The sequence below is a fragment of the Rhinolophus sinicus genome, chromosome 14, assembly GCF_057876585.1.
Source record: "Rhinolophus sinicus isolate RSI-liver-muscle chromosome 14, RSI-T2T, whole genome shotgun sequence".
NCBI lineage: Eukaryota > Metazoa > Chordata > Mammalia > Chiroptera > Rhinolophidae > Rhinolophus > Rhinolophus sinicus.
The window spans coordinates 92,738,286-92,766,016 of record NC_142514.1 but is presented as its reverse complement, the minus strand read 5'-3'; the positions used below and the strand labels follow the sequence as shown (position 1 = coordinate 92,766,016).

The following is a 27,731-nucleotide window of genomic DNA, read 5'->3' as shown; positions in this document are numbered from 1 at the left end:
ACTAGAATGAAGTCAATGAGCTGCCACTCAGCTCCCAGGTGGCCAGATGGCTCAGTTGATTGTGGCTCTCAACCACAAGGTTGCCGGTGCGACTCCTCTACTCCCGCAAGGGATGATGGGCTGCACCCCCGGCAACTAACAACTAGCAACAGCAACTGGACCTGGAGCTGAGCTGCACCCCCCACAACTAAGATTGAAAGGACAACAACATGACTTGGAGAAGTCCCAGAAGTACACACTGTTCCCCAATAAAATCCTGTTCCCCTTCCCTAATAAAATCTTTTTTAAAAAATTACTTTAGGGCTGGCCCAGTGGCTCAGGTGGTTAGAGCTCCATGCTCCTGACTCCTAAGGCTGCCGGTTCGATTCCCACATGGGCCAGTGGGCTCTCAACCACAAGGTTGCCGGTTCAACTCCTCGAGTCCCACAAGGGATGGTGGGCTCCGCCCCCTGCAACTAAGATTGAACACGGCATCTTGAGCTGCGCTACCTCCCAGATGGCTCAGTTGGTTGGAGCGCGTCCTCTCAACCATAAGGTTGCCGGTTCGGCTCCTGCAAGGGATGGTGGGCTATGCCCCCTGCAACTAGCAATAGCAACTGGACCTGGAGCTGAGCTGTGCCCTCACAACTAAGATTGAAAGGACAACAACTTGAGCTGAAGGGCACCCTCCACAACTAAGATTGAAAGGACAACAACTTGACTTGGAAGAAAAGGCCTGGAAGTACACACTGTTCCCCAGTAAAGTCCTGTTCCCCTTCCCCATTAAAGAAAAGAAAAAATCTTTAAAAAAAAAAATTACTTTAAATATAAATGGATTAGGTGCTCCAGTCAAAAGACAAATGTATAAAGCAGAAGTGGTACATATATACAATGGAATATTACTCAGCCATAAAATAAAATAAAAACACGAAATCTTACTATTTGGACCTAAAGGGTATTATGCTAAGTGAAATAAGTCAGACAGAGAAAGAGAAATACTATATGGATTCATCTATATGTAGAGTCTAAAAAACAAAACAAACAAACAGAAACAAACTCATAGATGTATAAATGTTATATAAATGTCTAACCACTATGCTGTACACCTGAAACTAATATAATATTGAATGTCAGCTGTAATTGAAAAATAAAAATAAGGGATTATAACCAAGATGGTACAGTAGGTAAATGCTGTGCTTACCTTCTCTCACAACCACATCAAAATTACAACTAATCTACAAAACAACCATTATTGAGAATCGCTTAAAATCAAGCTGTACTGAAGCCTTTCAACTAACAATGTGCAGAAGAAGCCACCTCCAGACTGGTAGGAAGGGCAGAGACATGGAATGGGCTGGTCCCACACCCGCATATGACCATTAAAGATTAAGAGGGATATTTCAGTTGTGGGGGTCCTCCAATCCCCCAGAGGAGCAAGAGATCCCAGCCCCAGCCCAGTCCAGGGTTCCAGTGCCAGGGAGAGAAGTCCCCATAATTTCTAGTTGTGAAAACCAGCGCAGATTGTGACTGAGTGAGACTGAGTGTGGCTGCACTCCCAGGTGCTCCTCTTAAAAGGACTAAGCATGGACTTACCCACCAACGGAATCACTCACTGTGAGCTCCAGCACTGAGGCAGCAGCTGGAGAGGCGGCATGGACATATGGTGGGACATTGAGTTGTCTGGCTTGGGACAGGGGCTGGAAAGAAGGCTTTCTCCTGGACGGGGGAGCTGGTAGAGGCCAATTTTTCTTCACTGAGCCCTCCCCCTTTCCCGGGTGCGGACATAGGTGGCAGCCATATCTGAATCTGCACCCTTCGTTCGCTTGCCAAACCCTAGTGATTCAAGACCCTGCACCACCCAACTTTTGGGCACACCCACGCCACTTCCAGCCACCTGCCTTGGCTCAGGCTACAGACTTTCCTAAGGTCTCTCAAATGTTTGTGGAACCCAGACAAGCAGCATCTGACTTGAGCATGTCTGGTACCTCTGGCTGAGCAGCCCTAAGCGTGGCACTAGCGGCAGCCAGCCTTGGTTCATGGCTTGGGCTCTCAAGGTCCTTCCAAGAAGAGCATGGGCGGCAGCCATTTGTGGATTTCTTTGTGGCTCCTGCCAGGTGGCCCTGGTAGGGCACAGGCTGTGGCTGAATTTGACCTACAGCAGATCCCCTCCAAGGTGGCCAGCTTCAAAATGAGCCGCCTCCAAATATGACACACCCAAGGAGCGGATTGGGCAGGCAACAGAGTCCTGCTGAGGCAGATACTGCTCTGTAGGATCAGCCCCTGCACAACCATTCTTCATCTGTAGTCAAGGCCAGTCCTCACAACCAGTGAGCCCAAGGGTCAGACCCTCCCATTGATGTGCAATTATCAACAAAGGCTCAACTAAAGAGGAGGGCACACATAATCCACACAAGGGACACACCTGGAGTCTGTGGCTCAGGTGAGCAGAAAGAGTGTGCCACTGAACCCCACAGCACACCTACTACGTAAGGCCACTCTACTAAGACCAGAAGACATAGCAGCTCTACCTAATACATAGAAACAAACACAGGGATGCAGCCAAAATGAGGAGATAAAGAAACATGTCCCAGGGTAAGGGGGATAGGGGGAAGTAGATGAGGGTAAAGGGAATCAAATATATGGTGATGGAAAGAGAACAGACTCTAGGTGGTAAACACACAATGTGATATATAGATGATGTATTACAGAATTGTACACCTGAAATCTATGTAACTTTACTAACAATTGTCACCCCAATAACTTTAATTAAAAAAAGAAGAAACATGTCCCAAATAAAAGAACAGAACAAAGCTCCAGAAAAAAGAACTAAGTGAAACAGAGATAAGCAATCTATCTGACACAGAGTTCCAAACACTGGTTATAAGAATGCTCAATGGTCTCAGGGAGAACTTCAACAGAGAGATGGGAAGCATAAAAGTGGAGATGAAAACCATGAAAAAGAACCAGTCAGAAATAAAGGATATAATAACAGAAATGAAGAATATATTACAGGGAATCAACAGTAGACTAGATGAAGTAGAGGATCCAACCAGTGATGTAGAAGATAAGGTAGCAGAAAACACCAAACCAGAATAGCAAAAAGAAAAAAGAATACAAAAAAATGGAGGAGAGTTTAAGAGGCCTCTGGGATGACAGCAGGCATAGCAACATTTGCATTATAGGGATTCCAGAAGGAGAAGAAACAGAGCAAGGAATTGAAAACCTATTTGAAGAAATAATGACAGAAAACTTCCCTAACCTCGTGAAGGAAATGGACATGCAAGCCCAGAAAGCGCAGAGTCCCAAACAAGATAAACACTGAGACACATCATAATTAAGATGCCAAAGGTTAAAGACAAAGAGAGAATCTTAAAAGCAGCAAGAGAAAAGCAGTTGGTTACCTACATGGGAGCCCCCATGCAACTGGCAGCTGATCTCTCAACAGAAACTTTGCAGATAAGAAGGGAGCAGCAGGAAATATTCCAAGTGATGAAAAGCAACAACATACAACCAAGACTATTCTACCCAGCAATGTTGTCATTTAGAATTGAAGGACAGATAAGGAGCTTCCCAGAAAAGAAAAAGCTGAAGGAGTTCATCACCACCAAACCAGTATTACAAAGACTCTTAGAGGGATTTCTTCAAGATGGGAGGGTAGTTAAGGATGGGTGAAAGAGGAAGAGATTAAGTACAAATACATTGTTACATAGCAGTCATGGGGATGTAGAATATAGCCTAAGGAATATAGTCAATAATATTGTAATAACTAGGTAAGGTGCCAGATAGGTACTAGATCTATCAGGGTGATAGAAAGGAATGGGGTTGGGGGCAGGGTGAAAAAGGTGATGGTATTAAGAAATACAAATTGATAGTTAATACAATAGGGAGAATAGAATCAACAATGTTGTAAAGATCATGTAAGGTGCCAGATGGGCACTGTACTTATCAGGGGGATCACGTCATAGACTGTGTAGATGCCTGACCAATGCACTATACACCTGAAGCTGAAGTAGAATAATATTGAATGTCAACTATAACTAAATACATAGGTACATATAGTCACGGGATGTGGAGTTCAATATAGGGAAGATAGTCAATGGTATCGTAACAGCTATATAAGATGTCAGAGGGGTAGTAGCTTTGGCGTGGGTTATCACTTTATGAGTGGTTTAAATGTCCAACTATTACGTTGTTTTGCACACCTGAAACTAATAAAATAAAATGTAAAAAAGAAAATAAAAGCTATCATTACCCCTCAAAAAATAAACAAACAAATAAAACAGAAACAACCTCCTAGGTACAGTGAACATTTTGACATTTGCCAGATGGGAGGGGGGATTGGGGACTGGGTGAAAAAAGGTGAAGGTATTGAGAAGTACAAATTGATTTCAGGTGTACAAATCTATGTAACTTTACTAACAATTGTCACCCAAAAAACTTTAATTAAAAAAAAAACAAAATGAAGAAGTACAAATTGGGGGCGGCCAGTTAGCTCAGTTGGTTAGAGCGCAGTGCTCTTAACAAGGTTGCTGGTTCGAACCCCTCATGGGCCACTGTGAGCCTTGCCCTTCACAACTAGATTGTAACAACTACTTTACTTGGAGCTAATGGTTCCTGGAAAAACACACTTAAATAAATAGAAGTTCAAAAAAAGAAAAAGAATGTTTCTCATTATAAAAGAAAAAAGAAGAAGAAGGACATATAAATGGTCATGGGATGTAAAGTATAGCATAGAGAATACAGTCAGTAACATTGTAATAAATGTGTATGTTTCAGATGGGTTCTAGACTTATTGGGGTGATCACTTCATAAGTTGTATCAATGTCTATCACTATGCTATACACCTGACACTAATATAATACTGTACGTCAACTGTAATTGAAAAATAAATTTAAAAATGAATCCCCTGGATGGTTATTAAAAACACATTCCCAAGCTTCACTCATGGAGATTCTGCTTCAGTAGTTTGGGGGGTTTTTTGGAGGCGGGGGAGGGCTACTGGGGATCTGAATATTCACCAAGCATCCTTGGTGATTCGCATCTTCAGGAGAGTTTGAGAAATGCTGCCTTAAATCAGTGATTCTCATCCCAGATAAAGAAATATCAGAATCACATAACTTGCTCAAAGTCAAGGTCATTTATCTAACTAATGTGAGTGGCAAAGCCCACTACCTCCAGATACCAGTGATTTTTCCGCTTGACTCTGGGAGTTTCTGAACCAAAAGCCGTCCTAAAGCCAGCAAAGGTAGAAGGGCTTCAGCCACTCCGTACCACACGTGCTCACAGTTATATGCTAGAAAGCACCCGCAGAAGTAACTGAGTTACAAAACAGATTATTTCTTTTTCTCAGCTCATATGCGGCTTCAAGTAAACTGCCTCCTGCTTTGCCAACAAGGGCAGACCAGGGAATTTCCACAACACAGCATCTCAGCACAGGGCAACCGACCACCTCACCTATAGGCGAGGATCTGCATGAACAGACCCGCATCTGAGAGGACCAGTGTGACCTCCAGGCATGGCTCTTCACATGTTCTCTCAGCCCAGCTCATCTAACTGGTCACAGCTCAAGTTTTGTATTTTGTCTGTCTGTGAAATCTAATGAAAGAACTATTATTAGACATATTTATTTTACCAAGAAAAAAATGCTCTTAAAATGTTCAAGAAAGGATATTGCCTGGTTCCCAAGGAACAGTCTGAGAGACTCCTGGGTGAATACACACACACACACACACACACACACACACACACACACACACATTCTGGATGTGTGTGTATATATGTAATATACATACATACTTAGGTAAACATAGCCAGAACTGCAGTAGTAAATGTTTATTTTTATTTCAGCAATTTTTTCACAGTACACTTTAATTGATCCTTCATTTTTCAGTTGCAGAAGATAATGAATGTGCTAGCACTTCTCAAACCTTAATGTGTACATTAATTGTCCAGGGACCTTGTGAAAAAGCAGATTTCTACTTAGTCGTCCTGGATGGGACCAGGTGATGTGAGGAGTCATGGACCTCACTCAGAGTAGTAAGATTCTGGTTTGTGATGAATGACTACACATAAAATAGTAACTTTCAAAGAGTAGAACATATAAAAGAAACAAACAAATACATTAAAATTGTGTTCAAATTAACTTACCCTTTCTTAGATTATTAATTCTAAAAGGGACTTCAGAATCTATGCAATGTGTCTTGGCTATAATTATAAACAATTTTCATTCAATTTTATTAGAGCCATTTCAGAGTGCAAGTTGATAGGTAAATTTCGACTTGAAAGAAAGAGGTAGCAAACTGCCTTATTCTGCAGAAAGGGGCAGACAGCACCCAGAAGTACAGGTATTCTCTTATAGAGGATACTCTGATCTGTGAGTAAATGAAGAAAGCTGGGATACATCAGATCACACCTCTCAAAACTGATTTTGCCAGTCTAGAAATGATTAGAATTTCACTCAAGTACATTCTCTTGGAATTCTTGGGAAAGATGTCCAGTGTCAACACTATTCCAAATACAGTATTTTGCTGTTTGGAGGCTGGCCCTATTTGTTACTTTGTTTAAATATTTGAAATAAGTATTTAATAATTATCCTCACTTCTAAGATTTAAAATATGAAATTGTTCCTAAAATTGTTAGTAATAACTAGAACACAAATGAAAATGGACATGCATAACACAGTTGCTATGAAATATACAAAGAAATGTATGGGAATGAGCCCCACAGGGGAGGAACCCCAACTTTTTAGGACTGGAGGCCCAACCCATGAAATAATAATTACCAGAAAGGACACCAAAGCTATCCACAGAAATGGCACAGGGTAGTTAAACGGGGTACTTAACTGATGATGTACTCTGGACCAGCCTGGTGGCTTAGCCGGTTGGAGCTCCGTGTTCCTAATGTCGAAGGCTGCTGGTTCAATTCCCACATGGGCCAGTGGTCTCTCAACCACAAGGTTGCCAGTTCGACTCCCACAAGGGATGGTGGGTTGCGCCACCTGCAACTAACAAGGGCAACTGGACCTGGAGCTGAGCTGCGCCCTCCACAACTAAGATTGAAAGGACAACAACTTGAAGCTGAACAGCACCCTCCACAACTAAGACTGAAAGGACAACAACTTGAAGCTGAACGGCACCCTCCACAACTAAGACTGAAAGGACAACAACTTGACTTGGAAAAAATCCTGGAAGTACACACTGTTCCCCAGTAAAGTCCTGTTCCCCTTCCCTAATAAAATCTAAAAAAAAAAAGAAAGAAAGATGATGACGTACTCACTGCAGACTGGGGAGGTCAGATTACGATCAATTCTGGTGAGATTTGAACCTGGCTTGAAGGACAGGAAGGGTTTCAAAAGGCACAGAACAGGAGAGAGAATGGGGAAAGGTGTGGTGAAAAGTAAAAAAGTGGGAACAGAAATTAAATGTTGGGGATCACATCTCTGTGCCAGGCACCAAGCCACTTGCTAACAGACAGATTCAATCTTTCCAATTATCCTGCAAGGTTGGAGTTATTACACCATTTTGATCAACCCAGGACCACGTCTCAAGTTAAATGACCAAGGTCACACAGCTGGTCCCATGGGGATTTGAATCTGGGTCTATTTGACACCAAAGTCAATAATCAGTCCTCTGTAAACCAGCATTCCCTAAGGCACATCTTAATGGTGCCCCGAGATGTGAAAATTAGTTAGGAGACAGAAGAGTTCAGTGCTCAAATAAATTTTGAAAGCTCTAGGGATGGTTAAATAATAATGCTAATAATGTTTCAGATATGAGTTAATGTTTATTGACTGCTTCTCATGTGCCTGGTTAAAAACAGTTTTGCTGTTGTTTTAACATGGGGACCTCTCAGAGCCTTTAATAAATTAATGTGCGATGAGAATTTCCAATGTTATGTGTTGGAGAATAATCACGCAAACACATAATATTAAAATAGAATAATTGGAAATAGATTGACAGGCTTCAATTATAATTCATTATCTTCTGGTGGACAAGCTTAAGTGTTAGAAATTATGCCTGGTAGCTTTCCATTCTTCCCTATATTCCCAGTTAATTTTATTAGAATATACAGATCTGTAATAAATTGTGTGTGGCCTTCTGAGTTTAGGACTAGGGATGGTTTTCAGGGAACAAGGACAGAAAGTTGGGAGATGGTAAATGCTGCTTACTCTGTTGTGTCTAACAGCTAGATAAGTCAGGTCTGACTGTTCATCATTTGAAATATCAAGAGACAAAGGCTCTGGACAGGACACCAATAGAATCTCTCCTGCTCCCTTTGTCATATCGGTAATAGCAATTGTTGTAATTTCTGAGTCTATGAATCTTTGTAAATTGTATCTGCATCAGGCTTGAACTAACCGCTCATTGCCCAGTTCCCATGGCATATTGGGTAATGTGTTCAATAAAATAATAGTATGTGCCTTTTCTCATGTTCTTTTAAGCCCATATGGCTAAATCCTTCTGTATATCAAATAATATGATCCCACCATTAATCTTTTTATTTTTCAAGTCACTTTCCCATTGTGATCCTGTTAATAGTTGGGCATCTTGAAAGAGAATTTACAGCGGACTGGATGGAGTGCTTTTTCCCTCCTAAGAGAAGATAACTCATCTCTACACATCCTTCAGTGACAGTGGGAGAAATACTAACCCATTTTGCCTTCATTCCAGTGGGAACAAAAAGGAGAGGTGTAAGGAACCTTTCAAGAAGCCACATACAGACTTTGGTGTCTGGTAGGATGTGACAGAAGGGAGGGGCAACAGGGCAGGACAGAGAGGTATCAGGATCCCTAAGGTTTCCAACGCAATTGCTGGGAAACATGGAAGGAAGTGTGGGGTGGAAAGACATGAGAGGAGAAAAGTCCCTCAGGAAACTAAGTCTGTTGTGTAAAGGTTTAGCTGCCATCAGTAGTCAAAGCTTACTGTTTTGCTTATGGAGAACTTTCTCCATGCCAAGCACTCTGTTAACTGTGTTATACAACAACCCTGGGGTGGGGGGGTTGGTATTATTAACCCCAGATGAGGAAATGGGCTGAAAGAGGTTAAATCATATGTTCGGTGTCATAAAGGCAGCAAGAGGCAGAAATGAAATTCAAGATTGTGGTCTTATGAACTACATTACACAGTAAAAAATATCTCATATTGTAACTTCTCATTATTTAGGTAAAACGTGTGTACGCAAACCTGAAAAAATACCTAGTAATACTATAAAAAAACTAAACACGATTAGTTTAGTTTGGATTAACCACCTTCCTGATCTATCTGTAGTGAAAAGTCAATTTCATTCAATAGTTGAGACGTCATTATAATTAATAAAAAATGGGGGGGGAAGAAACTATTGTATGTATAACAAAATAATTTTACAGCGTGCTGACAAACAGCATGTAATGTATTATTTTCCAACCTTGTTATGTACTTGAAATCATCCTTAGTTCCAATGTATTCTTCCTGTGTTCAGGAACCCACGGCTGAGAACGGCCGACTCCAGCCAGAGGGCACTGATCTCAACCATGAGAAGGACTCGCCTGACGGGCTCCCACTTGGTGGCGCCGCCGCAGTAACTGCTGCAACTTCTGCCCACTGGAGGTCACTGTGACACTGCAGTCCCAGAGACAAGCCTATTTGCCCTGAAAAGGGAACTATCCAGTCTGGTTGTGTTTATATCTTTGTACCTAGATCCAATGTTAATTTACTCAATAAAGAGTTAGAACAAATAACCAAAACAATCATCAAATGTGAACTATATTTCAGATAATGTGAAGATAATACAAACTACCCTTTAAAAATTCATTAGAGATGATTTGTTTTCAAATATTTAACATTTACTTTGGAAAAATAAATTCTAGTTAAATTTTCTATAAATAAACCACATCACATGTTTCATGTGTTGGGCCAGCTCATCATTCAAAAAGAAATATCATGGTATATGGTTGCATAACTTTGGGCAAGTTCCTGATCTCACTTAGCCTCAGTTCACTTATATGAGGTAATAATTATACCAAATTCATAAGGCCATTGTGAAGATTAGCTCACACCCGGTAGGAAAAGCGCATATCTCAGCTCCTGGATCACAATAAACACAACATAACTGTTAGCAATCTCTCTTACCATCCACAGGGCTCAGCAGGGTAGTGCCTGCAAGGTTTAAATGAGTTCACATTTGCAAAGTGCTGAGCACAGGGTCTGGAGCACAGTGAGGACCATTTACATGTTTGTTAAATAAGTAAACAGACCCAAGTTAAAGGCATAAATAAGTAGAATGCAAATACAGCCTTTAGAATGTAGAGACTTATCCATATTATCATGTCAATTCAACATGCCCATTCTAGAAGGTTAGGAATAAATGAGACCTAACACTTGTCATTACCCATTTTTAAGTTTCTAAATGCCTAGAGAGTAGTCTAAGGGAAGTAGTCTAAGGGAAGACCCTAACGTAAAACATCTCTATATAAATATGCTGAGCTGCAGGCTGAAAGGAAAGAGCCATTTGCAACCCAAACATGTATCCTGTGTTTACTCATTAAATAAATGATCTTGTTTCATCAGATTCTGCCTCTTTTTGAGACCGTCAGTAAATGAAACTTCTTGCATCTTTGAGTTTCAAGAATCTTCCCTCTAAGCCACAGCCGTATCTGGCATCAGTTGTGGGAGACTCCCAGCAAACCCAAGCCTGTGTCTGTCATGAAGTAGAAGGACTCAGTAATTCTTTATTAAGTTAATATAGAATCTATATTGACATAGGCTGATTAAACACATTTATGTTCTTGTTTCATCAAGTACATTCTTAAGGAAAACTGGCTCTTTGAAAACAAAAACAAAAAGTTTGAGGGTCTAGATGTGAAAAAAATGCTGTGATTACTAGCACAATTTGGTGCCATTGCCTTATTTTGTGCTGAGGTGCTAGCAGTTTTACCCCCCACTGCCTGTTCTTCATTAGTGCAAATGTGAAGGCAGTGAAGAAAGCAAAAATATTAGAATTATTCTGAAAATAGTTTTGACATTGCAGACCCCTGAAAGAGTCTTATGTTCCCCCAGGGTGTCTGGGGACCTCAGTTTGAGGACTGCTGGTCCAGTGGATGATGGTCTAGTGAAAGGCAGTGCTGGAAAATTAGATTCATCCTGTGTTCCTCTTGCCTGTTCCAGCCTCTCCTTGCTTGGGCACTTTGGGAAAACACCAAGAGCTGCTGGGAGCTTCCTTAGGGTTCTGGCTGGAGTGGGTGATGAGCGTTTTCTGAGGTCACACTCACGAGGCTCTCTGAAGCTCTCCCAGAGAACTGAAGGGGCTTGAGTGATTCAGGAGGGTGTCAAGGCCTTTGGCAGATACTGGGAGATTTAGAAGCTCCAAATAAAATCTTCACTTCCTGCCATTTCCTCCTCTCCTATCCCCTAGATGTTTGAGGGAACTCAAAACCACTTTCAGAATCCAAAAGCACCCTGAAGACTAAATATATGCTAGACTCAAAGATATGCAAGGTGGAAGTGGGCCGCTAGAAAAGACAGACGCTCTGGTGCAGGCCCAGGCTGACAGAGCAACACTTGCCAGAGGGTGATTATTCTGCCGTTAGAACTCTGTTAGTCAGAACTCTGCCGTTAAAAATGCCAGGTCCATGCCTGCACACTTGTCACGCAGCTGCCTGCCCGTCTGTCCCTCATGCCTACCCCTAAAAAGAAAGGAGAGTCTGTGAGACGGATCCTTTCAGGGACTTTGCTTCACCTTTGTGCTTACACCTTATGTCTCCTGTTTGGCCCCAAAAGATGGCTGGTTAGTCAATGACGGGTAAGATTCCTCAAGAGAGGAACGACCTAAGACAGGCACAGTCACGTGGGGACCACCAGGAGAACTCACGGGGTTGATACAGGTGGGCACAGCCCCTCTTTATCCCCCGACTAAGGAGAGCTTCTGCCTCTGTGGCTGTATTCCTTCCCACAAACTGCTTGGCAAGTGATTCTAGATGTGATAACATCAGTTCTCTGTCTCAGCAAGTTTCAGCATAAATGTTTTGTCCCCTGGGGAGGTACAAACAACAATTACTAATACATCATGGGACTTTCGACAGGCAAGGGTGGTTGGTTTGAACCAGCTTTCTGGTATAATGTATGAGACTCACAGACCCTAGAAAAAACAATGCTACTTCCTTGTATGTGCATCAATAAAACCCACAAGGTGGCCCGATTTGGGGCTCTCAGTCCTTTGAGGCTGTGAGACCCTTGGCCCCTGTTTCCAACTTTCTTGATTTCTGTTTCTTTCTTAACCCTCCACCGCCCCTTCTTGTTCTCTCACTGCCCATGTTGCGCCAGACGCAACACACACTGGTATACCAAAGACAGTGGAGTGGGAACTCCACCTTGAGTTGTATGGCCAGAAGTGAGAAAATGCTGTTATAAAATATTTACATTGTACAGAAGGTTTAGTCCTTTCTCAAGCACACAGGAAAAAATGCATCATGACTTAAAACCTTGCCTTTATAATTCATTTGTATACTTAATCCCTATCCTAATTTAGTTCAGATAAACCCTAAACAGTATAACATATATAAGAAGAGGAAAACTTTACATCCTTGTTCACTGCTCACATTTGGAATCCAAATACTAGAAGCTAAAGGTCAACTAGACAATCTCCCCTCATTTCTAGCCTCATCATTGCCTTTTTATTAGATTTCCTGACACCTGGCCACTGACAGAGCATTAAATCTGAGTCTTCCCAGCTCCCAGACTGAGGCCTTGGGGGATTTGTTCTCAGAGGAGGAGGCTGAAACGTAGGAGTGAAGAAGCAGGATGCTCCTACCTAGAAAGAGGTGGCACTAAGGCAAGAGGCCAGAAGGCCCGGCTGCTGGTCAGCCACCCTGCGAGGCCACCGCTGACCCCAAGCCTGCCCTGGTCACTGGTGAGCTGCGCTCACGTGGGGAAAGGCCAACAGGGAACCTTGACAGCGACCATGCCAAGTGCTGCCCACCCACTCACTCTGTGAAGAAGGCTGGCTCTGACTAAACAAAATGTGGAAAAGCAACACAGGAGCTAGGGTTGCAAGAAAATTCTGCTTTTAGGAAAGCATAGTCCCTCAATGTCACGAATCTTGGACAAGTCCATTTTACCTCTCTTGGACTTTGGCTCCCTCTTCAAAGAAGGATTTGGATAAGCTGACCTCCAAGTTCCCGCAAGAGCTGTGCTTCTGATGTCCCTAATTTCTGAGAACACAGGCCTTCAGTATCTATTATCTATTCATTATAGAAATGCCACAATACCCTGCACTCATCAGAATCCCTGAGTGGATGAAGAAATGAGCCATGGCTTGTACCGCAAGTTTGTGCTGGGATAATTTTTATACAATCAAAGGATTAGCAAATCAAATGCTTTTCCCTAATGAAAAGTTGTAAATGAAATAGAAGTGCTGTCTGGGACCCCCATGGGAACCAGCATTCACCCATATGCTACTGAAAATTCCATGGGGTTAGTCACCCTCCCGTAGGCCTTAACCAGTAGGAATGTCACCGGTGGATAGAACCTCCTTAGTCCTACAGGTGAGCAGCTCTGAGGTCACCACCAACAGTGGTCAGCTTGGCAATGTGACCTTGTTGGGGCTTCTCTCCTTCCCTTTTTCACACTCCCCAGGCCCCCGCTCCTATGCCCTGAAGTCAGTTCCCAAAACAAACCTTTGACACACATGCTCCTGTCTCAGCTCTGCTTTCTGATGAGACCTCAGGAGGGACAACATGGAGAACACAGGTCTAGGCACATAAGAAGCACTAAGTAAACGTTACCTGTTATCGATTTCCGTATATATGCAATCTAGAGGGGAGACTTCAGATCTCTCTTCTCTCCATTGCTGTCTGCTATCACCAGTTTCTCTGGTATTTGTTATTGTCACTACATGGCAGGCAGAAAATGAGAAATGGAATTGAAAGTGCCAAATGGCACAGGATGGAGACCTGGAAATAGCTTCCCATGTCCAGGTGTCCACGAGCTGACGTGGGATAACCTCATTGCTAGGGATTTTGGATTAATTAACAAATCATCTAAAAAATGTGTGTGCGTGTGTGTGTGTGTGTGTGTGTGTGTGTGTGTGTGTGTTTGTGTGTGGGGGGGTACACATTTTTGAAAATGTAGAATAAGCAAATCAAAACTCTGTTACTGCTTCTGCTAATATTTTTAAATGACTTAATATATGAAAATACTAATTAATAAGGGTAAAAGTAGTATGCAGATATAGCAAAAAATCATGAAGGTGGAAATGTGAAAAATTGAAGTCTGGAAAACAATAATAGATAAATGTGCTTTTTACAACCATAATGTTTTAGGTAAGTGGATAAGGACATAGTTTGCCCAATTATATTTAGGAATTCCATTATCAAACATGTTATGCATTTTCTTACTTAGGAACACAGACTTGTTTTGCAATATTTATATTTTTTACTACATTGCTTTAAGTTTCAGAGAGAGAAAATAAGACATTTTTCTCAAAATATCCCAACTAACACAGAACTATCAGAATTTTAATTATTCTGAGAACCTGAAATGGCACAAACATAATACTATGACTCATCTGTGTGTTTGTACAAAACACCCAAAACTATATAGGCAGGTACCTGTACCCAGTGTATTGGAAAGGCCGTTCAATTGTTTTATGTCCTGAATGGATACAGAGCACATTAATATCACAAATAGGATTCTCTGATACCCCTATGAAGACTGTTCCTAAAATTGCTGTGCTTATAGAAATTTCTAAGCTCACATTTCTAAATAATCATTAGCAATGGGAAAAAAGTAAGAGGATATGTTGTAGAATCTGATTTAAGAGACATTTTCTTTACAGTAAGAAGTTTCAAAAAAAAAAAAGAAATGACGTCATAGAAATGGCGGTGTGAGGTGAGCCTTTTGAAATCTCCCCAAGAATTTACAACAAATTGAACAGCTATAATTCCACAAAGGACTCCCTGCACAGCAGACAGGCAAGACTAAGAGACTGAAATCATATAAGGAGGGCAAATTGGGGGAGCGGGGGAGGAGGAAAGTGGGAATTGTGGAGACACAAGGTGAGAGCGCTGGAGCTGGGAGCTCCCTGCATTCTGGGGCTACTGCAGCTGAGGGAGAGGGAAGAACTCGCATAAAATAGCCTGTTTATGGCCCACAGGGCTGAGGGGACAGCATATAACACGGCTGAACCCAACGCTCACGGCAGAGACCTCGGAGCATAGACTTAGGGAAGAAGGGTGACAATGGAGGTTTAAGCCCGCACTGCCGAGCAGAGAACGGAGCCTTAGGCACTGAGACTAGCCGCCCCCTCCCTCCCTTCCCAGAGCTCGCCCCACCCCCACCTGCCCGGTGCTAGAAACGGAACAGTAGCAGTGTCAGATCAAAAGAACAGAATATTTGCAGTTCTGAGAACTGTGGTCCGCAGACACAGATTCACAGCCCAACTAGTTCCGGCAAAGGGGAGGGAGCTGTGGAAGCAGGACCGGTTGTGGTGGTGGTCGCCGCCATTGCTCTGGGCCACCTCTCACAACTCACCCAGCCCCTGTCCCGATTTACCTGGGCAGATCCCTGAGGGGTAAACAGAGCCACTGAAACACACAGACTCTGAAACACACAGGTGCAGGAAGAACTCCGGAACTTCAAAAGTTTTCCACATCCCCCAACAGATGCTGTGCCCTGAGACCCAAGCGACGTGCTCACAGAGGAGAAGCCCATCTTCCAGGGACTCTCCCACTGTGTGAGAAGCTGGAACAGTCAGAGAAAATATAACACTACAGTGTTAGAGAGAATTAAAGGCTGCACTTGGAAAGAAAATAAAACATTCTACCAACACTTACTGGAAAGCTAAGGAAAGACCTCTTCCTCCCAACCTGTAGCAGAATCCACTCCTGTAAATTCCCAGGAAGAGAAAAAATAATTCACTAATTGCCAGGAATAGCCAAGTTAACAAGGCAGCTCAGAGAGAAAATGAAAAATCTCCTGAAAATGATCTTAAAGACATGGAAATGTGTGCCTTAAATGACAGAAAATTCAAGATTGGTGCTCTGAAAAAACTCAACGAGATGCAGGAAAACACAGATAGGCAGTTTAATTAACTCAGAAACACAATCAAAAAACAAAATGAACATTTTCCCAAAGAGATTAAAATTTTTAAAAAGAACCAAATAGAATTTCTGGAGATTAAGAACTCAAAAGAAATGAAGAATGAAATAGCCAGCTTAGGTAATAGAGCTGACCAGATGGAGGAAAGAATCAATGAGATCGAAGATAGAAATCTGGAAATGACACAGACCAAAGAAAAGAGAGACCTGAGAGTTAAAAGAAATGAAAGAACTCTACAAGAACTTTCTGACTCCATACGAAAGAGCAATGTAAGAATAATGGTCATGCCACCAGGAGAAGAAAGGGAGGAGGGAACAGAGATATATTCAAACAAAGAGTCAATGAGAATTTCCCAAACATTCGAATCTAAGAAGTAAATAGAACACCTAATTACCTCAACCCCAACAGACCTTCTCCAAGGCACATTGTATTGAAGCTGTCAAAAATTGACAACAAAGAAAGAATCCTCGTGGCAGCCAGGGAAAAGAAGACAGTAACCCTACAAAGGAAAGCCCATTAGTTGATCATCAGATTTTTCAGCAGAAACTCTACAAGCCAGGGGAGAGTGGACGCAAATATTCAAACTACTCAAAGAAAGAAATTAGGAGCCAGGAATAATATTTCCAGCAAAAATATCCTTTAGATATGAAGGAGGAATAAAGACCTTTCTAAACATACAGAAGCTGAGGGAATTTACTAATATACGACCTGCACTGACTTTACTAAATACTGAAGGAGGCTATTCAACCAGTACAACTAGGGATAATTAGTGACAAAAAATAAAACCTAAAAGGGGAGAGAGTAAAGGTCTGACGTGGCATAAGAGAATGGAGAAAATAAGCATGCTGAAGAAAATGGAATACTTTAAATATGAAACTTCCTTTTATATAAACGTAATGGTAACCACTCAAAAAAAAAATCCTGTGCTCACTTCGGCAGCACATATACTAAAATTGGAGTGATACAGAGATTAGCATGGCCCCTGCACAAGGATGACACGCAAATTTGTGAAGTGTTCCATATTTAAAAAAAAAAAAAAAATCCTGAACTGAAACATATAACATAATAAAAGAAGAAATGGAGGGAAAAATCATAGAATACAACCACATTGAAATAATAGATAGCAACAACAAGACAAAGAAACGATACACAGTCCTACCAGAAAACCAAAGACAGAATGATAGAATATCCTCACATATCAATAATCACCCTAAATGTACATGGACTGAACTCACCAATAAAAAGGCACAGAGTAGCTCATTGGATCAAAAAACTAAACCCAGCTATATGCTGCCTCCAACAGACACATCTCAGCTACAAGGACAAATATAGACTCAAACTGAAAGGGTGGAAATTGACACTCCAAGTAAATGGTATCCAGATAAAATCAAACGTAGCCATACTGATATCAGATGAAACAAACTTCAGGATAAAAAAGGTAACAAGAGACAAAGAGGGACATCTCATAATGATAAAGGGGACTATACAAGAAGACATAACAGTCATCAATATTTGTGCCCCCAATCATGGAGCACTGTAATATACCAAGTAACTACTAACAGAACTAAAGGGAGAAATCGACCAAAACACAATTATAGGAGGGGACCTAAATACATCATTGACAGCTATGGCTAGATCATAAAAAATGATCTAAACAGAAAATAAATAAAGAAATACCAGTGCTAAATGACACACTAGATGAAAGGGACATAATTCACATTTATAGAGCACTTCATGCTAGAACATCAGACTATACATTATTTTCTAGTGTACATGGAACATTCTCAAGAATAAACCATATGTTGGGACATAAAACTAAAATCAGCAAATTTAAGAAGATTGAAATCATACCAAGCATATTCTCTGATCACAAAATTGGATATCAACTGCAGGAAACTGGATGTCAACTGCAGGAAAACAGCAGGAAAAAACTACAAATATGTGGAGATTAAACAACATATTAATAAAGAATGACTGGGTTAAGAAGAAATAAGAAGAGAGGTAAAAAGATACATAGAAACAAATTAGAATGAAAATACATCCTACCAAAATTTTGGGGATGCAGCGAAAGCAATTTTAAGTGGGAAATTTATATCATTACAGGCCTATCTCAAGAAAAGAAAAATCCCAGATAAATAACCTCACGTTACACCTTGAAGAACTAGAAAAAGAAGAACAAATGAAACCCAAAGTCAGCAAAAAGAAGGACATAATAAAAATCAGAGCAGAACTAAATGAAATAAAGAACAAAAAACAATAGACAAAATTAATGCAACAAAGAGTTGGTACTTTGAAAATATTAACAAAATTGACAAACCCTTGGCTAGATTCACTAAGATAAAAAAAGAAAAGACATAAAATCAGAAATGAAAAAGGGGAAGTTATCACGGACACCACAGAAATACAAAGGATCATCCAAGAATACTATGAAGTACTATATGCCACCAAATTCAATAACCTAGAAGAAATGGACAAGTTCTTAGAAACATATAGCTTGCCAAGGCTGAATCATGAAGAATCGGAAAATCTAAACAAACCAGTCACCAGTAAGGAAATTGAATTGGTCATCTGAAATCTTCCCTAAAGCAAAAGTCTGGGGCCAGATGACTTCACTAGTGAATTCTACCAAACCTTCAAAGGGGATCTAATACCTGTCTTATTCAAACTCTTCCAAAAAATTGAAGAAGAGACAGTACTCCCCAACTCATTTTATGAGGCCAACATTACCCTGATACCAAAACCTAGTAAGGATAACACAAAAAAAGAAAATTACAGACCAATATCTCTGATGAATACAGATGTAAAAATCCTAAACAAAATTCTAGCAAATTGAATGCAACAATACATTAAAAAGATTATACATCACGACCAAGTGGAGTTCATCCCAGGAGCACTAGGATGGTTCAATATATGCAAATCGATCAATGTGATATGCCACATAAACAAAATAAAGGAAAAAAGACATATGATTATACCAATAGATGCAGAAAAAGCATTTGACAAGATACAGCATACATTTATGTATAAAACACTTAATAAAATAGGGATAGAAGGAAAATACCTTAACATAATTAAGACCATATATGACAAGCCCTCAGCTAATCTCATAATTAATGGTGAAAAACTGAAGCCCTTTGCTCTACGTTCAGGAACATGACAGGGCTGTCCCCTATCACCTCTGCTTTTCAACATAGTGTTGGAAGTCCTTGCAAGAGCAATCAAGCAAAACAGAGAAATAAAAGGCATCCGAATTGGGAATGAAGAAGTCAAATTGTCACTTTTTGCAGATGACGTGAGGCTACATATAGAAAACACTAAAGACTCCACCAAAAAGTTATTAGAAATAATAAACGAATATAGTCAAGTGGCCAGCTACAAAATCAACATAAAAAAGTCCATTGCATTCCTATATACTAACAATGAAATCTGAGAAAAAGAAATAAAAAAAAACACACAATTCCTTTTGCAATTGCAGCAAAAAGAATAAAATACCTAAGAATAAACTTAACCAAGGATATGAAAGACTATATACTAAAAACTGTAAGACATTTTTAAAAGAAACTGAAGAAGTCACACAAAAATGGAAAGACACTCCATGTTCATGGATTGGAAGAATCAACATAGTTAAAATGGCCATATTACCCAAAGCAATATACAGATTTAATGCCATTCCCATCAAAATCCCAATGGCTTTTTTAAAAGAAATAGAACAAAAAACCATCAGATTTGTTTGGAACCACAAAAGACCCCGAAGAGCCAAAGCAATCCTAAGAAAAAAGAACAATAATGGAGGTATCACACTTCCTGACTTTAGCTTGTAATACAGGGTTACAATAATCAAAACAGCATGGTATTGGCAGAAAAACAGACACATAGACCAATGGAATAGAATAGAGAACGCAGAAATAAACCCACATAAATATGGACAGATGATTTTTGACAAAGAAGCCAAAAACATACAATGGAGAAAAGACAGCCTCTTTAATAAATGGTGCTGGGAGAATTGGATAGCCACGTGCAAAAGAATGAAACTAGACTGCTATCTGTCACCATGTACCAAAATTAACTCAAAATGGATCAAAAACCTAAACATAAAACCTGAAACAATAAACTGCATAGAAGAAAACATAAGTACTGAACTTACAGACGTTGGGTTCAAAGAGCATTTTATGAATTTGACTCCAAAGTCAAGGGAAGTAAAAGCTAAAATAAATGAATGGGACTATACGAAACTTAAAAGCTTCTGCACAGCAAAAGAAACCATCGACAAAATAAAGATGCACCCAACAAATGGGAGAAGATTTTTGCAAACTACACCTCCGATAAAGGGCTAATATCCAAAATGTATGAGGAAATTATATAACTCAACAACAACAACAACAAAAAATCCAATTGAAAAATGAGCAGAGGACCTGAAGAGACATTTCTCCAAAGAGGGCATACGAATAGCCAATAGACATATGAAAAAATGCTCAACATCACTAATCATCAGAGAAATGCAAATGAAAACCACAATGAGATATCACCTCACCCCGGTCAGAATGGCTATCATCAACAAGACAAATAGTAACAAGTGTTGGAGAGGCTGTGGAGAAAAAGGAACCCTCACACACTGCTGGTGGGAATGCAGACTGGTGCAGCCGTTATGGAAGGCAGTGTGGAGGTTCCTCAAAAAACTACAAATAGAATTACCATATGACCCAGCAATCCCTCTCCTGAGTTTCTACCCAAAAAATATGAAAATATTTATCCATAAAGACATATGTGCTCCAATATTCATTTCAGCATTACTTATTGTGGCCAAGACATGGAAACAACCAGTGTCCTTTGAAAGATGAATGGATAAAGAAGTTGTGTTATCTATACACAATGGAATACTATTCTGCCACAAGAAAAGATGAAATGGTACCATTTGCGACAACATGGATGGATCTTGAAATTATCATGTCAAGCGAATAAGTCAGAAAAAGTCGAGAACCATATGATTTCACTGATATGTAGTATGTAAAACTGAAAACAACAAAAGAACAAGACAAACAAATGAAGAAACAAAACCTCATACACACAGACAATAGTTTAGTGGTTACCAGAGGGTAAGGGGGAGAAGGGTGGTAGATGAGGGTAAAGGAGATCCAATATGTGATGATGAAAAGAGAACAGACTCTGGGTGGTGAACACACAGTGTGAGATATAGATGATGTAATACAGAATTGTACACCTGAAATCTATGTAACTTTACTAACAATTGTCACCCCAATAAACTTTAATCTAAAAAAAAAAGTTGCAAAAGCTTTTAAGAATATACACCAACAACACTCCTAATTAGCTCATATATCTTATTGACCTTTTCATTGGGAAATATTATGAGAGCTATATTCTCATAGCTTGGGTAAATAACTGATTCTTTTCCATTTGGAAGACTAAAACCCGCCTAGTGTTTCCCATAGGAGATACATTAAACAGCCAAAAAGGATGAATGCTTGGGCAACAGCGACCAAGTCTGAAAATGCAGGCCTAACTGTGATATTAAGTCAGACCTAAAGAGACTTACAATGTTTTATGATGTCTTATTAAAAAAAAAAAAAAGTCTGTTCTAGTCTATCCATCATTCTCCCATCTCCTTTACCTTGTCCTCAAGCAAGATAGATCAGATGATAAATCATTCCAAGCTTGGCAATTCCTCTAAAAATGAAATTAATGGTCCTGGAAATACTTACTGTGTCAGGGTCCCCTGGAAAGGCTCAGAGCCATTAGGAAAGCTTGACTCCCAGAGCTCTCAGTCCTCTAAACACCACCAAGATGCTGAGTTGGTGGTTTCTTATTTAATAAGACAAAAATAAGGCATCTATATACAGACATAGAGATATAGTGCCCAACTCCCACAGAGAAAAAATTTTTAACTCTAAATCATACATTTTCAATGACGGTGACATCACCTCCAAGGGGGTGAAAATTGATCTTTAGGAGTGAAAAAAAAGCTTACCTTTTTATGTAGAAAGCATAGATAAATCTTTAATACATAAACAGATATACAGTCCAACTGTGGTATTAAGATTTTATAGGAGGTGTTCAACTATGAGAAAAAGCCAAAATTCTCTGGAAGTGGCATAGATGATAATGGAAAAAAGTTGAGGAATTCCACTGTAAATCCACTTGCTATAGGAGCAGTGATTCAGACTGTTTTCTGTAGCATTTTCTAAACTGTCTTAAATTGTTTTAAAAATAATTTATTCTATGTTAATTGATAAAAGAATTAAATATGTGGAAGGAGCTGTTTTCCCAGATCCAAATACCCTCTCTTGGAAAATGCTAAAATCCTTAGAATCTGAATCATTTTTCTTCTTTCAGAATCCTATTATTTTCCTGGCTGAATTCCATTCCTGGAATAGCTTTGGTATCCAGTGAAAGGCATTATCAGGCAACAGTTCAAAGGAAAAAGCTTAGGCGGCTTTCTCAGCAGAGGTCATCACTCTTCAGATACTGTTTTTGCCATAGACTTCTTTATAAGGGGAAAGGAAGTTTTGCTTTTGTATTATTTTATTTTCCTAATTAAATCATACAAGAAGGAGAATGAAGAGATGTTGTCATTATTTTTAACTCTCACAAACAAAAATAGATTGCCAACTTTAATATGCATCAGGAATGGCTGCTTAGAGGTTCCCCAGACTTGGTGCAAGTGTTTGAAATGTTGAAACGTGCCACGTCTCTATTATTAGCGCAATGCCTGCTAAGACGGTAGTTTTGGGCAAGGAGCAAGATGGGGCATGACATCCCCTCTCCTTTGGCAAGCACCACTCCCTAGCTGGAAACATTCAAATAGAACAGTAAAGTGAATCTGTTTTAGTTAAAAGTTGTGTTACTACCTGTGTGTCCTCAAGAGCAGGAGCCTGTCTGTGACCTCCCCGTGTCATCACGGACCGGAACACACGCCAGAGTAAGGAAGACGAGATGAGGCACACACTGCCTACAATCCAGATGTCTTTCTTTCTAAGTGACAAATCCATTCTCTGGAAGCAGCTATAGAAATCACTGCTTATACGCTCCTTCCCTCTCCCGACCTACCACAAGCACGTTTGCAGGCCTGCGCTTGTTACGTGCTCCGTTCTGAGGAGCAGGCGGGGCAGGATCCTAGAGGGTTCTTTCCGGGTCCTGCAATAGATGCTTCTAGTTACCCGACCCACAGATAATCTGCCTCTTTAAAAGGAAAAATATGATGGTCTATGACAGATCTGAAACAGGTGCAGGGTCAGAAAGAGACCTGCTGGCGACAATTAACACCAACGCGAATGCGCTTGTCCCTGGTTCAAGGACGATTAGCTCAACAGAAACTGGCATCTGCCTGGATAGCTGGGCCACCGCCAGGCAGCTTTCTCCTGCCCCAAGGGGTGAGGCACAAAGAGGTGGGGGTGGGGAAATGTAACTTTAAAAATCACAAAACCCCCACCCTCAACTGTTATTTTGAGATGTAAGTTATAATCTTTATGAACATCACTAGCGGTACAATTTCATAGCAGTTAGTCAGGAAATGCCACCTGCTGTTAAATACACCAACTGCAATCAAAATAGGGAGATCCAGGCTTTGCTCCAACCCACTCTGTCCTATTCATATCCTGTTAACAAATATTTTGTTTTGTTTGATCTTCGGAGCATTTGTACCAGGGATTTAAACATCCCAGGGGCTGCGAGGTCCCACTTCTGTTAGGGTCATCCTTATTTTCTACCCCTACAGCTCCACCCCACTCCCCTGGGTAGGACCATGCCTTTGATGGAGGATAGGTAACTTGGGATGTATAGGACGGTGGGGAAAACCAAAGGACAAGGAGATGAGCATAGATAATGTTGGGTATAAAATGTAGGGATATGTGTAGCAAATGGGGGAAGCAGAGGGAAGCAGACACAAGCAAATGGGAGAATGGAACTCCGGTTGCCTGAGAAAATTACCTGGCTCTTTTGTCTTTCATTAAGCAAACAGAGTGTGTGTGTGTTTGTATTAAACAGTAAATTAGATCTGAGGGAAATGCAAAATGGGGGCTATTCATATAGGAAATAAGAGAACTAACAAAACAAGCCCTGGGTTTGATTGTATAAAAGTAATACTGGGCCGGCCTGGTGGCTCAGGCGGTTGGAGCTCCGTGCTCCTAACTCCGAAGGCTGCCGGTTCGATTCCTACATGGGCCAGTGGGCTCTCAACCACAAGGTTGCTGGTTCAACTCCCACAAGGGATGGTGGGCTGCGCCCCCTACAACTAGCAATGGTAACTGGACCTGGAGCTGAGCTGCACCCTCCACAACTAAGATTGAAAGGACAACAACTTGGAAAAAATCCTGGAAAAATACACACTGTTCTCCAGTAAAGTCCTGTTCCCCTTCCCCAATAAAAATCTAAAAAAAATTAAAAAAACAAAAAATAAATAAAAGTAATACTAATTATAGTTATGAAAGTTATCACTTATGAATTCATGTTATATACACAGTAGTTATTAAGTTCATCATTCATATGTGGCAGATTAATTTCTTTTAGGTTTTGTTTGATTTCAATAGCATATTATGTAGGTTTAAATCTAGTTTATTATGGCATATCTGCTGAAAGCTTTTAGAGTTCTACACTATTTAGGTGATTTTGAACACCCTTTAAAAATAATAGAATGTGAAAAGTAACTAGAAAACAGGATAAAAAGTAAAGTAGAAAAATGAAATGAACAGAACATGCTAGAAAAGTAGAATGTGTGGTATTTAATAAATTCGACAAAAGATAAAATAAAGGGAAAGAAAGAAGATAGCTAAAAATTAATCCCTGAGAGGAAAAATTAATGAAGTAGAAAAACCTGGTTAAGAGCAGGAAAAAACTTTTTGAGCTTTACCAAACCATGTTAACAAATATAAGTTGTTAAATTTATAGATAATTTTCACTGTTGGGACTTGAGAGCAAAGACTTTTCTAGAAAGAATTTCATTTCAAGCCTTCTTTTGAACCTGCTGTAGGAGCTCCCATATCACTAAGTGTCTGAAAGTCAGAGTAAATTCTTTCTGGTGCACCACAGTGAAGGTTTCTACTATAATTAATAGTGCTAATCTTCTCAAAGAGAGAGGGGATAAAAGAGAAAGGTGAATAAGTGGAGAAGATTATGGCAAGCTTCTTTTTTTTTTTTTTTCTTAATAATCCCTCGAGAGAAAAGAGTGGCATTTACTGTGGTCCCAGCAGAAGATGGAGACGTGTCAGTCTAGCTCTATCTACATTCCTAAAGATATCTGAGCTGCTGGAATGCCCTTCTCCACCCCTCTACTGCCAGGGCCCGCTGGCTACCCCGGCACTCCCTCACTGGGCACATAAGAGCCTCCAGCACGGGGGCCTTGGCAGCCTCAGAAAGGAGAAGAGCTCTGTGCCTCCCACTTGTGTGCCCATCCGTCCTCCACAAGGCAAGAGAGAGACAGGAAAATTTATTGCCGACATCTCTGGGCCCTTCGCCATTTACAAAGAAGAAACTGAATGGGGCATATGAAGCTATTAGTCCTTCCTTCCCAGCTTCTGCATAGCATCAGCCGACCGTAAGGAAGCCCAGGTTACACAAAGGATATCAGACTAACTGCGAAGGATGTTCTTTCAGGGTTTCTGAGGAATGACATTCTCAGTCTGTCCCTCAAAAATATCCTCAAATATTTAACCACCAAATCTTTTGATTTCTTATATTCTGAAGCAGTTCATCACAAAAACAATTCTTCCAAAAAATGTTTATGTTCCAGCTTAGCACCATTTCACTCTTCAAAGATATTGCTTACTTATAAAAATTATATCACAGAATCTGGAGAAAAACAGTACTGTAAAAATAATCAAATTCATATGAACTAAACAGATAGTTGGTTATTGCAAAGTTACACAAGAAGAATATTTTGTCTTCTCTAGCCTACAAAAATTAATGAACAGGAGAAGAAATCTTTCTGTTTATTTGTTTGCATTATAAACAGCCCTAATAAGGAAGCCCTTCATACCTGACTAAAATTTTGCCTGTGGAAATTTCTCCTTGGTGTATACTGAACAAGATATTAACTCTTAGGGAAAGTGGAGGTCTCAAAAAACCTAAGTTTCAACCTAGCTCATTTCATCTCTCTAGTACATTTTATCATTTCTTATTCACTTACAATAAAAAGACTCCTCTGCCCTTCATACCCTAATAGCTCTATTCCATTGTCTGTTGCTGTTAGAAATGCCCTGCCTGTCTGAATGGTGTTTTGCAGAACAGTAGCTGGACAAAGAAAGGTGTCTCCCAAACCAGCCAGTAAGAATCAGTTGCCCTGATTATTAAAAACAATGACTCCCAGCCCTGAACCAGAATGCAGAGTTCACTTAAATAGATCTGTTCCTCCCACAAACATTTTTGGAGCCTATTACATGCCGGTTACCAGGAAAGCAACTAAGAATGCAAGGATGAGCGATGTGAGGTCCTGATCTTGAGGAGTGATACTAGAGAGAGGTGACAAACACATTCAAAATAATTGCATGTGCTAGAATAAAGGCATGGGCGAAATGCTGAGAGGCCATGCTAGGCCAGGAACTGCTCTTCTATGGATCCATCAGTGGGAATCGACTAAGCTGGGGTAGGAGAGGGGACTGCTGCTGGCTGACATGAGTGCTTACCATGGTGACAGATAACTGTGCTGAGTGCTTTTTATACATTATCACACTTAATTTTCACATCAGCTATCATCCCATTATCTAGGTGAGGCAGCCCCTTGGTTAAGTTTAGTGACTTGCCAAAGATCAAGCTGCCACAGTCAGGCTCAGGCCCTTGTACTGCACGAATGAGGACACAGGCGCACTGTCCGTCTGGCCAGGCTGGCTTAGCCCTGTCTCTGACCATCACAGCCAACAGTCCTGCCACCAACCCTGTGAGGAGCGTAAGGTCTTGAGGAAATTTGAAACCTCTTCTACGGAACAATTGTACCTCTCTCAGTGCTTCTCAGAATTTCATGCCCAAATCCATCCTTTTAAATGATCCTTCTTAAGAAATGGTGTTTCCATAAATTCACTTTTGTTAACTTTGAAGCCACTAACCACAATGTGGAGTAGCCTGCAGGTAGAGGTACATATTCAAAGGCCTTCTAATTACTTACCAAACTCAACTGTATCGTTTACAATGCACAATCCTCAGGAAAACAAAATTAAAGTTTGTCTGTTCATCACCACTCCTTAATCATACACACATGTGACAAAATATAATTTGAAAAGGATCTGATAAATAGCTACCTTTGATGTGTGTTAGAAATGATAAGGTAGAATTGATTAATACTTTTCAGTAGGCTAAATTAGCACATAATTACCTCATTCTTTCCAGATTTTGAATCCTGTTCACTAGAACTTTCTTCCAGAAAACATTTCACTTTCTCAATCTCTTCCATGCACTGAAAAAAGGCCATTTTCTCCAGATGTTTACTATTGTAACACGTGTTGATTTCTTCCAGCCTCTTCACTTTTAACATCTTGGTGGTGAGTCCTGTCAAGTTACTATCTGAAGTGTAGTTTTCATCTCCCTCTGTCCCTGATTTGTAAGTCAAGACGCAATCATGACTTTTGAGTTTGCCTTCCTCTTGACTATAAAGAAAGGAAACAAAGTTCTCATCACTTACTCACATATTTGACTTTTTGGGAAAATGAGCAGTGAGAATTTTGAAGTCTCTTCTAATTTAAA

General features: G+C 40.4%; 1 protein-coding gene and 1 non-coding gene across 9 annotated transcripts in view; one reads left to right on the top strand and one right to left on the bottom strand.

The window, feature by feature from the left end:
* MYLK4 (myosin light chain kinase family member 4) overlaps positions 1–27,731 on the bottom strand; it is a 107,040-nt gene that overhangs the window by 77,971 nt on the left and 1,338 nt on the right. For 4 of the 8 annotated variants that reach the window (XM_019752393.3, XM_019752391.3, XM_088791403.1 and 1 more), the window contains exon 2: positions 27,364–27,634. In XM_019752393.3, coding sequence (XP_019607952.3) covers positions 27,364–27,522 — 159 coding nt within the window. In that variant the 5' untranslated portion in view covers positions 27,523–27,634. Of the gene's footprint in view, positions 1–22,912; positions 23,210–27,363; positions 27,635–27,731 lie in introns of those variants that run through there. The other 4 variants (XM_074335308.2, XM_019752395.3, XM_074335311.2 and 1 more) reach the window with 2 other exon arrangements.
* Positions 16,973–17,076, top strand: LOC141572636 (U6 spliceosomal RNA). Its single transcript, XR_012497944.2, has one exon. It is a non-coding gene; the product is annotated as a U6 spliceosomal RNA (small nuclear RNA).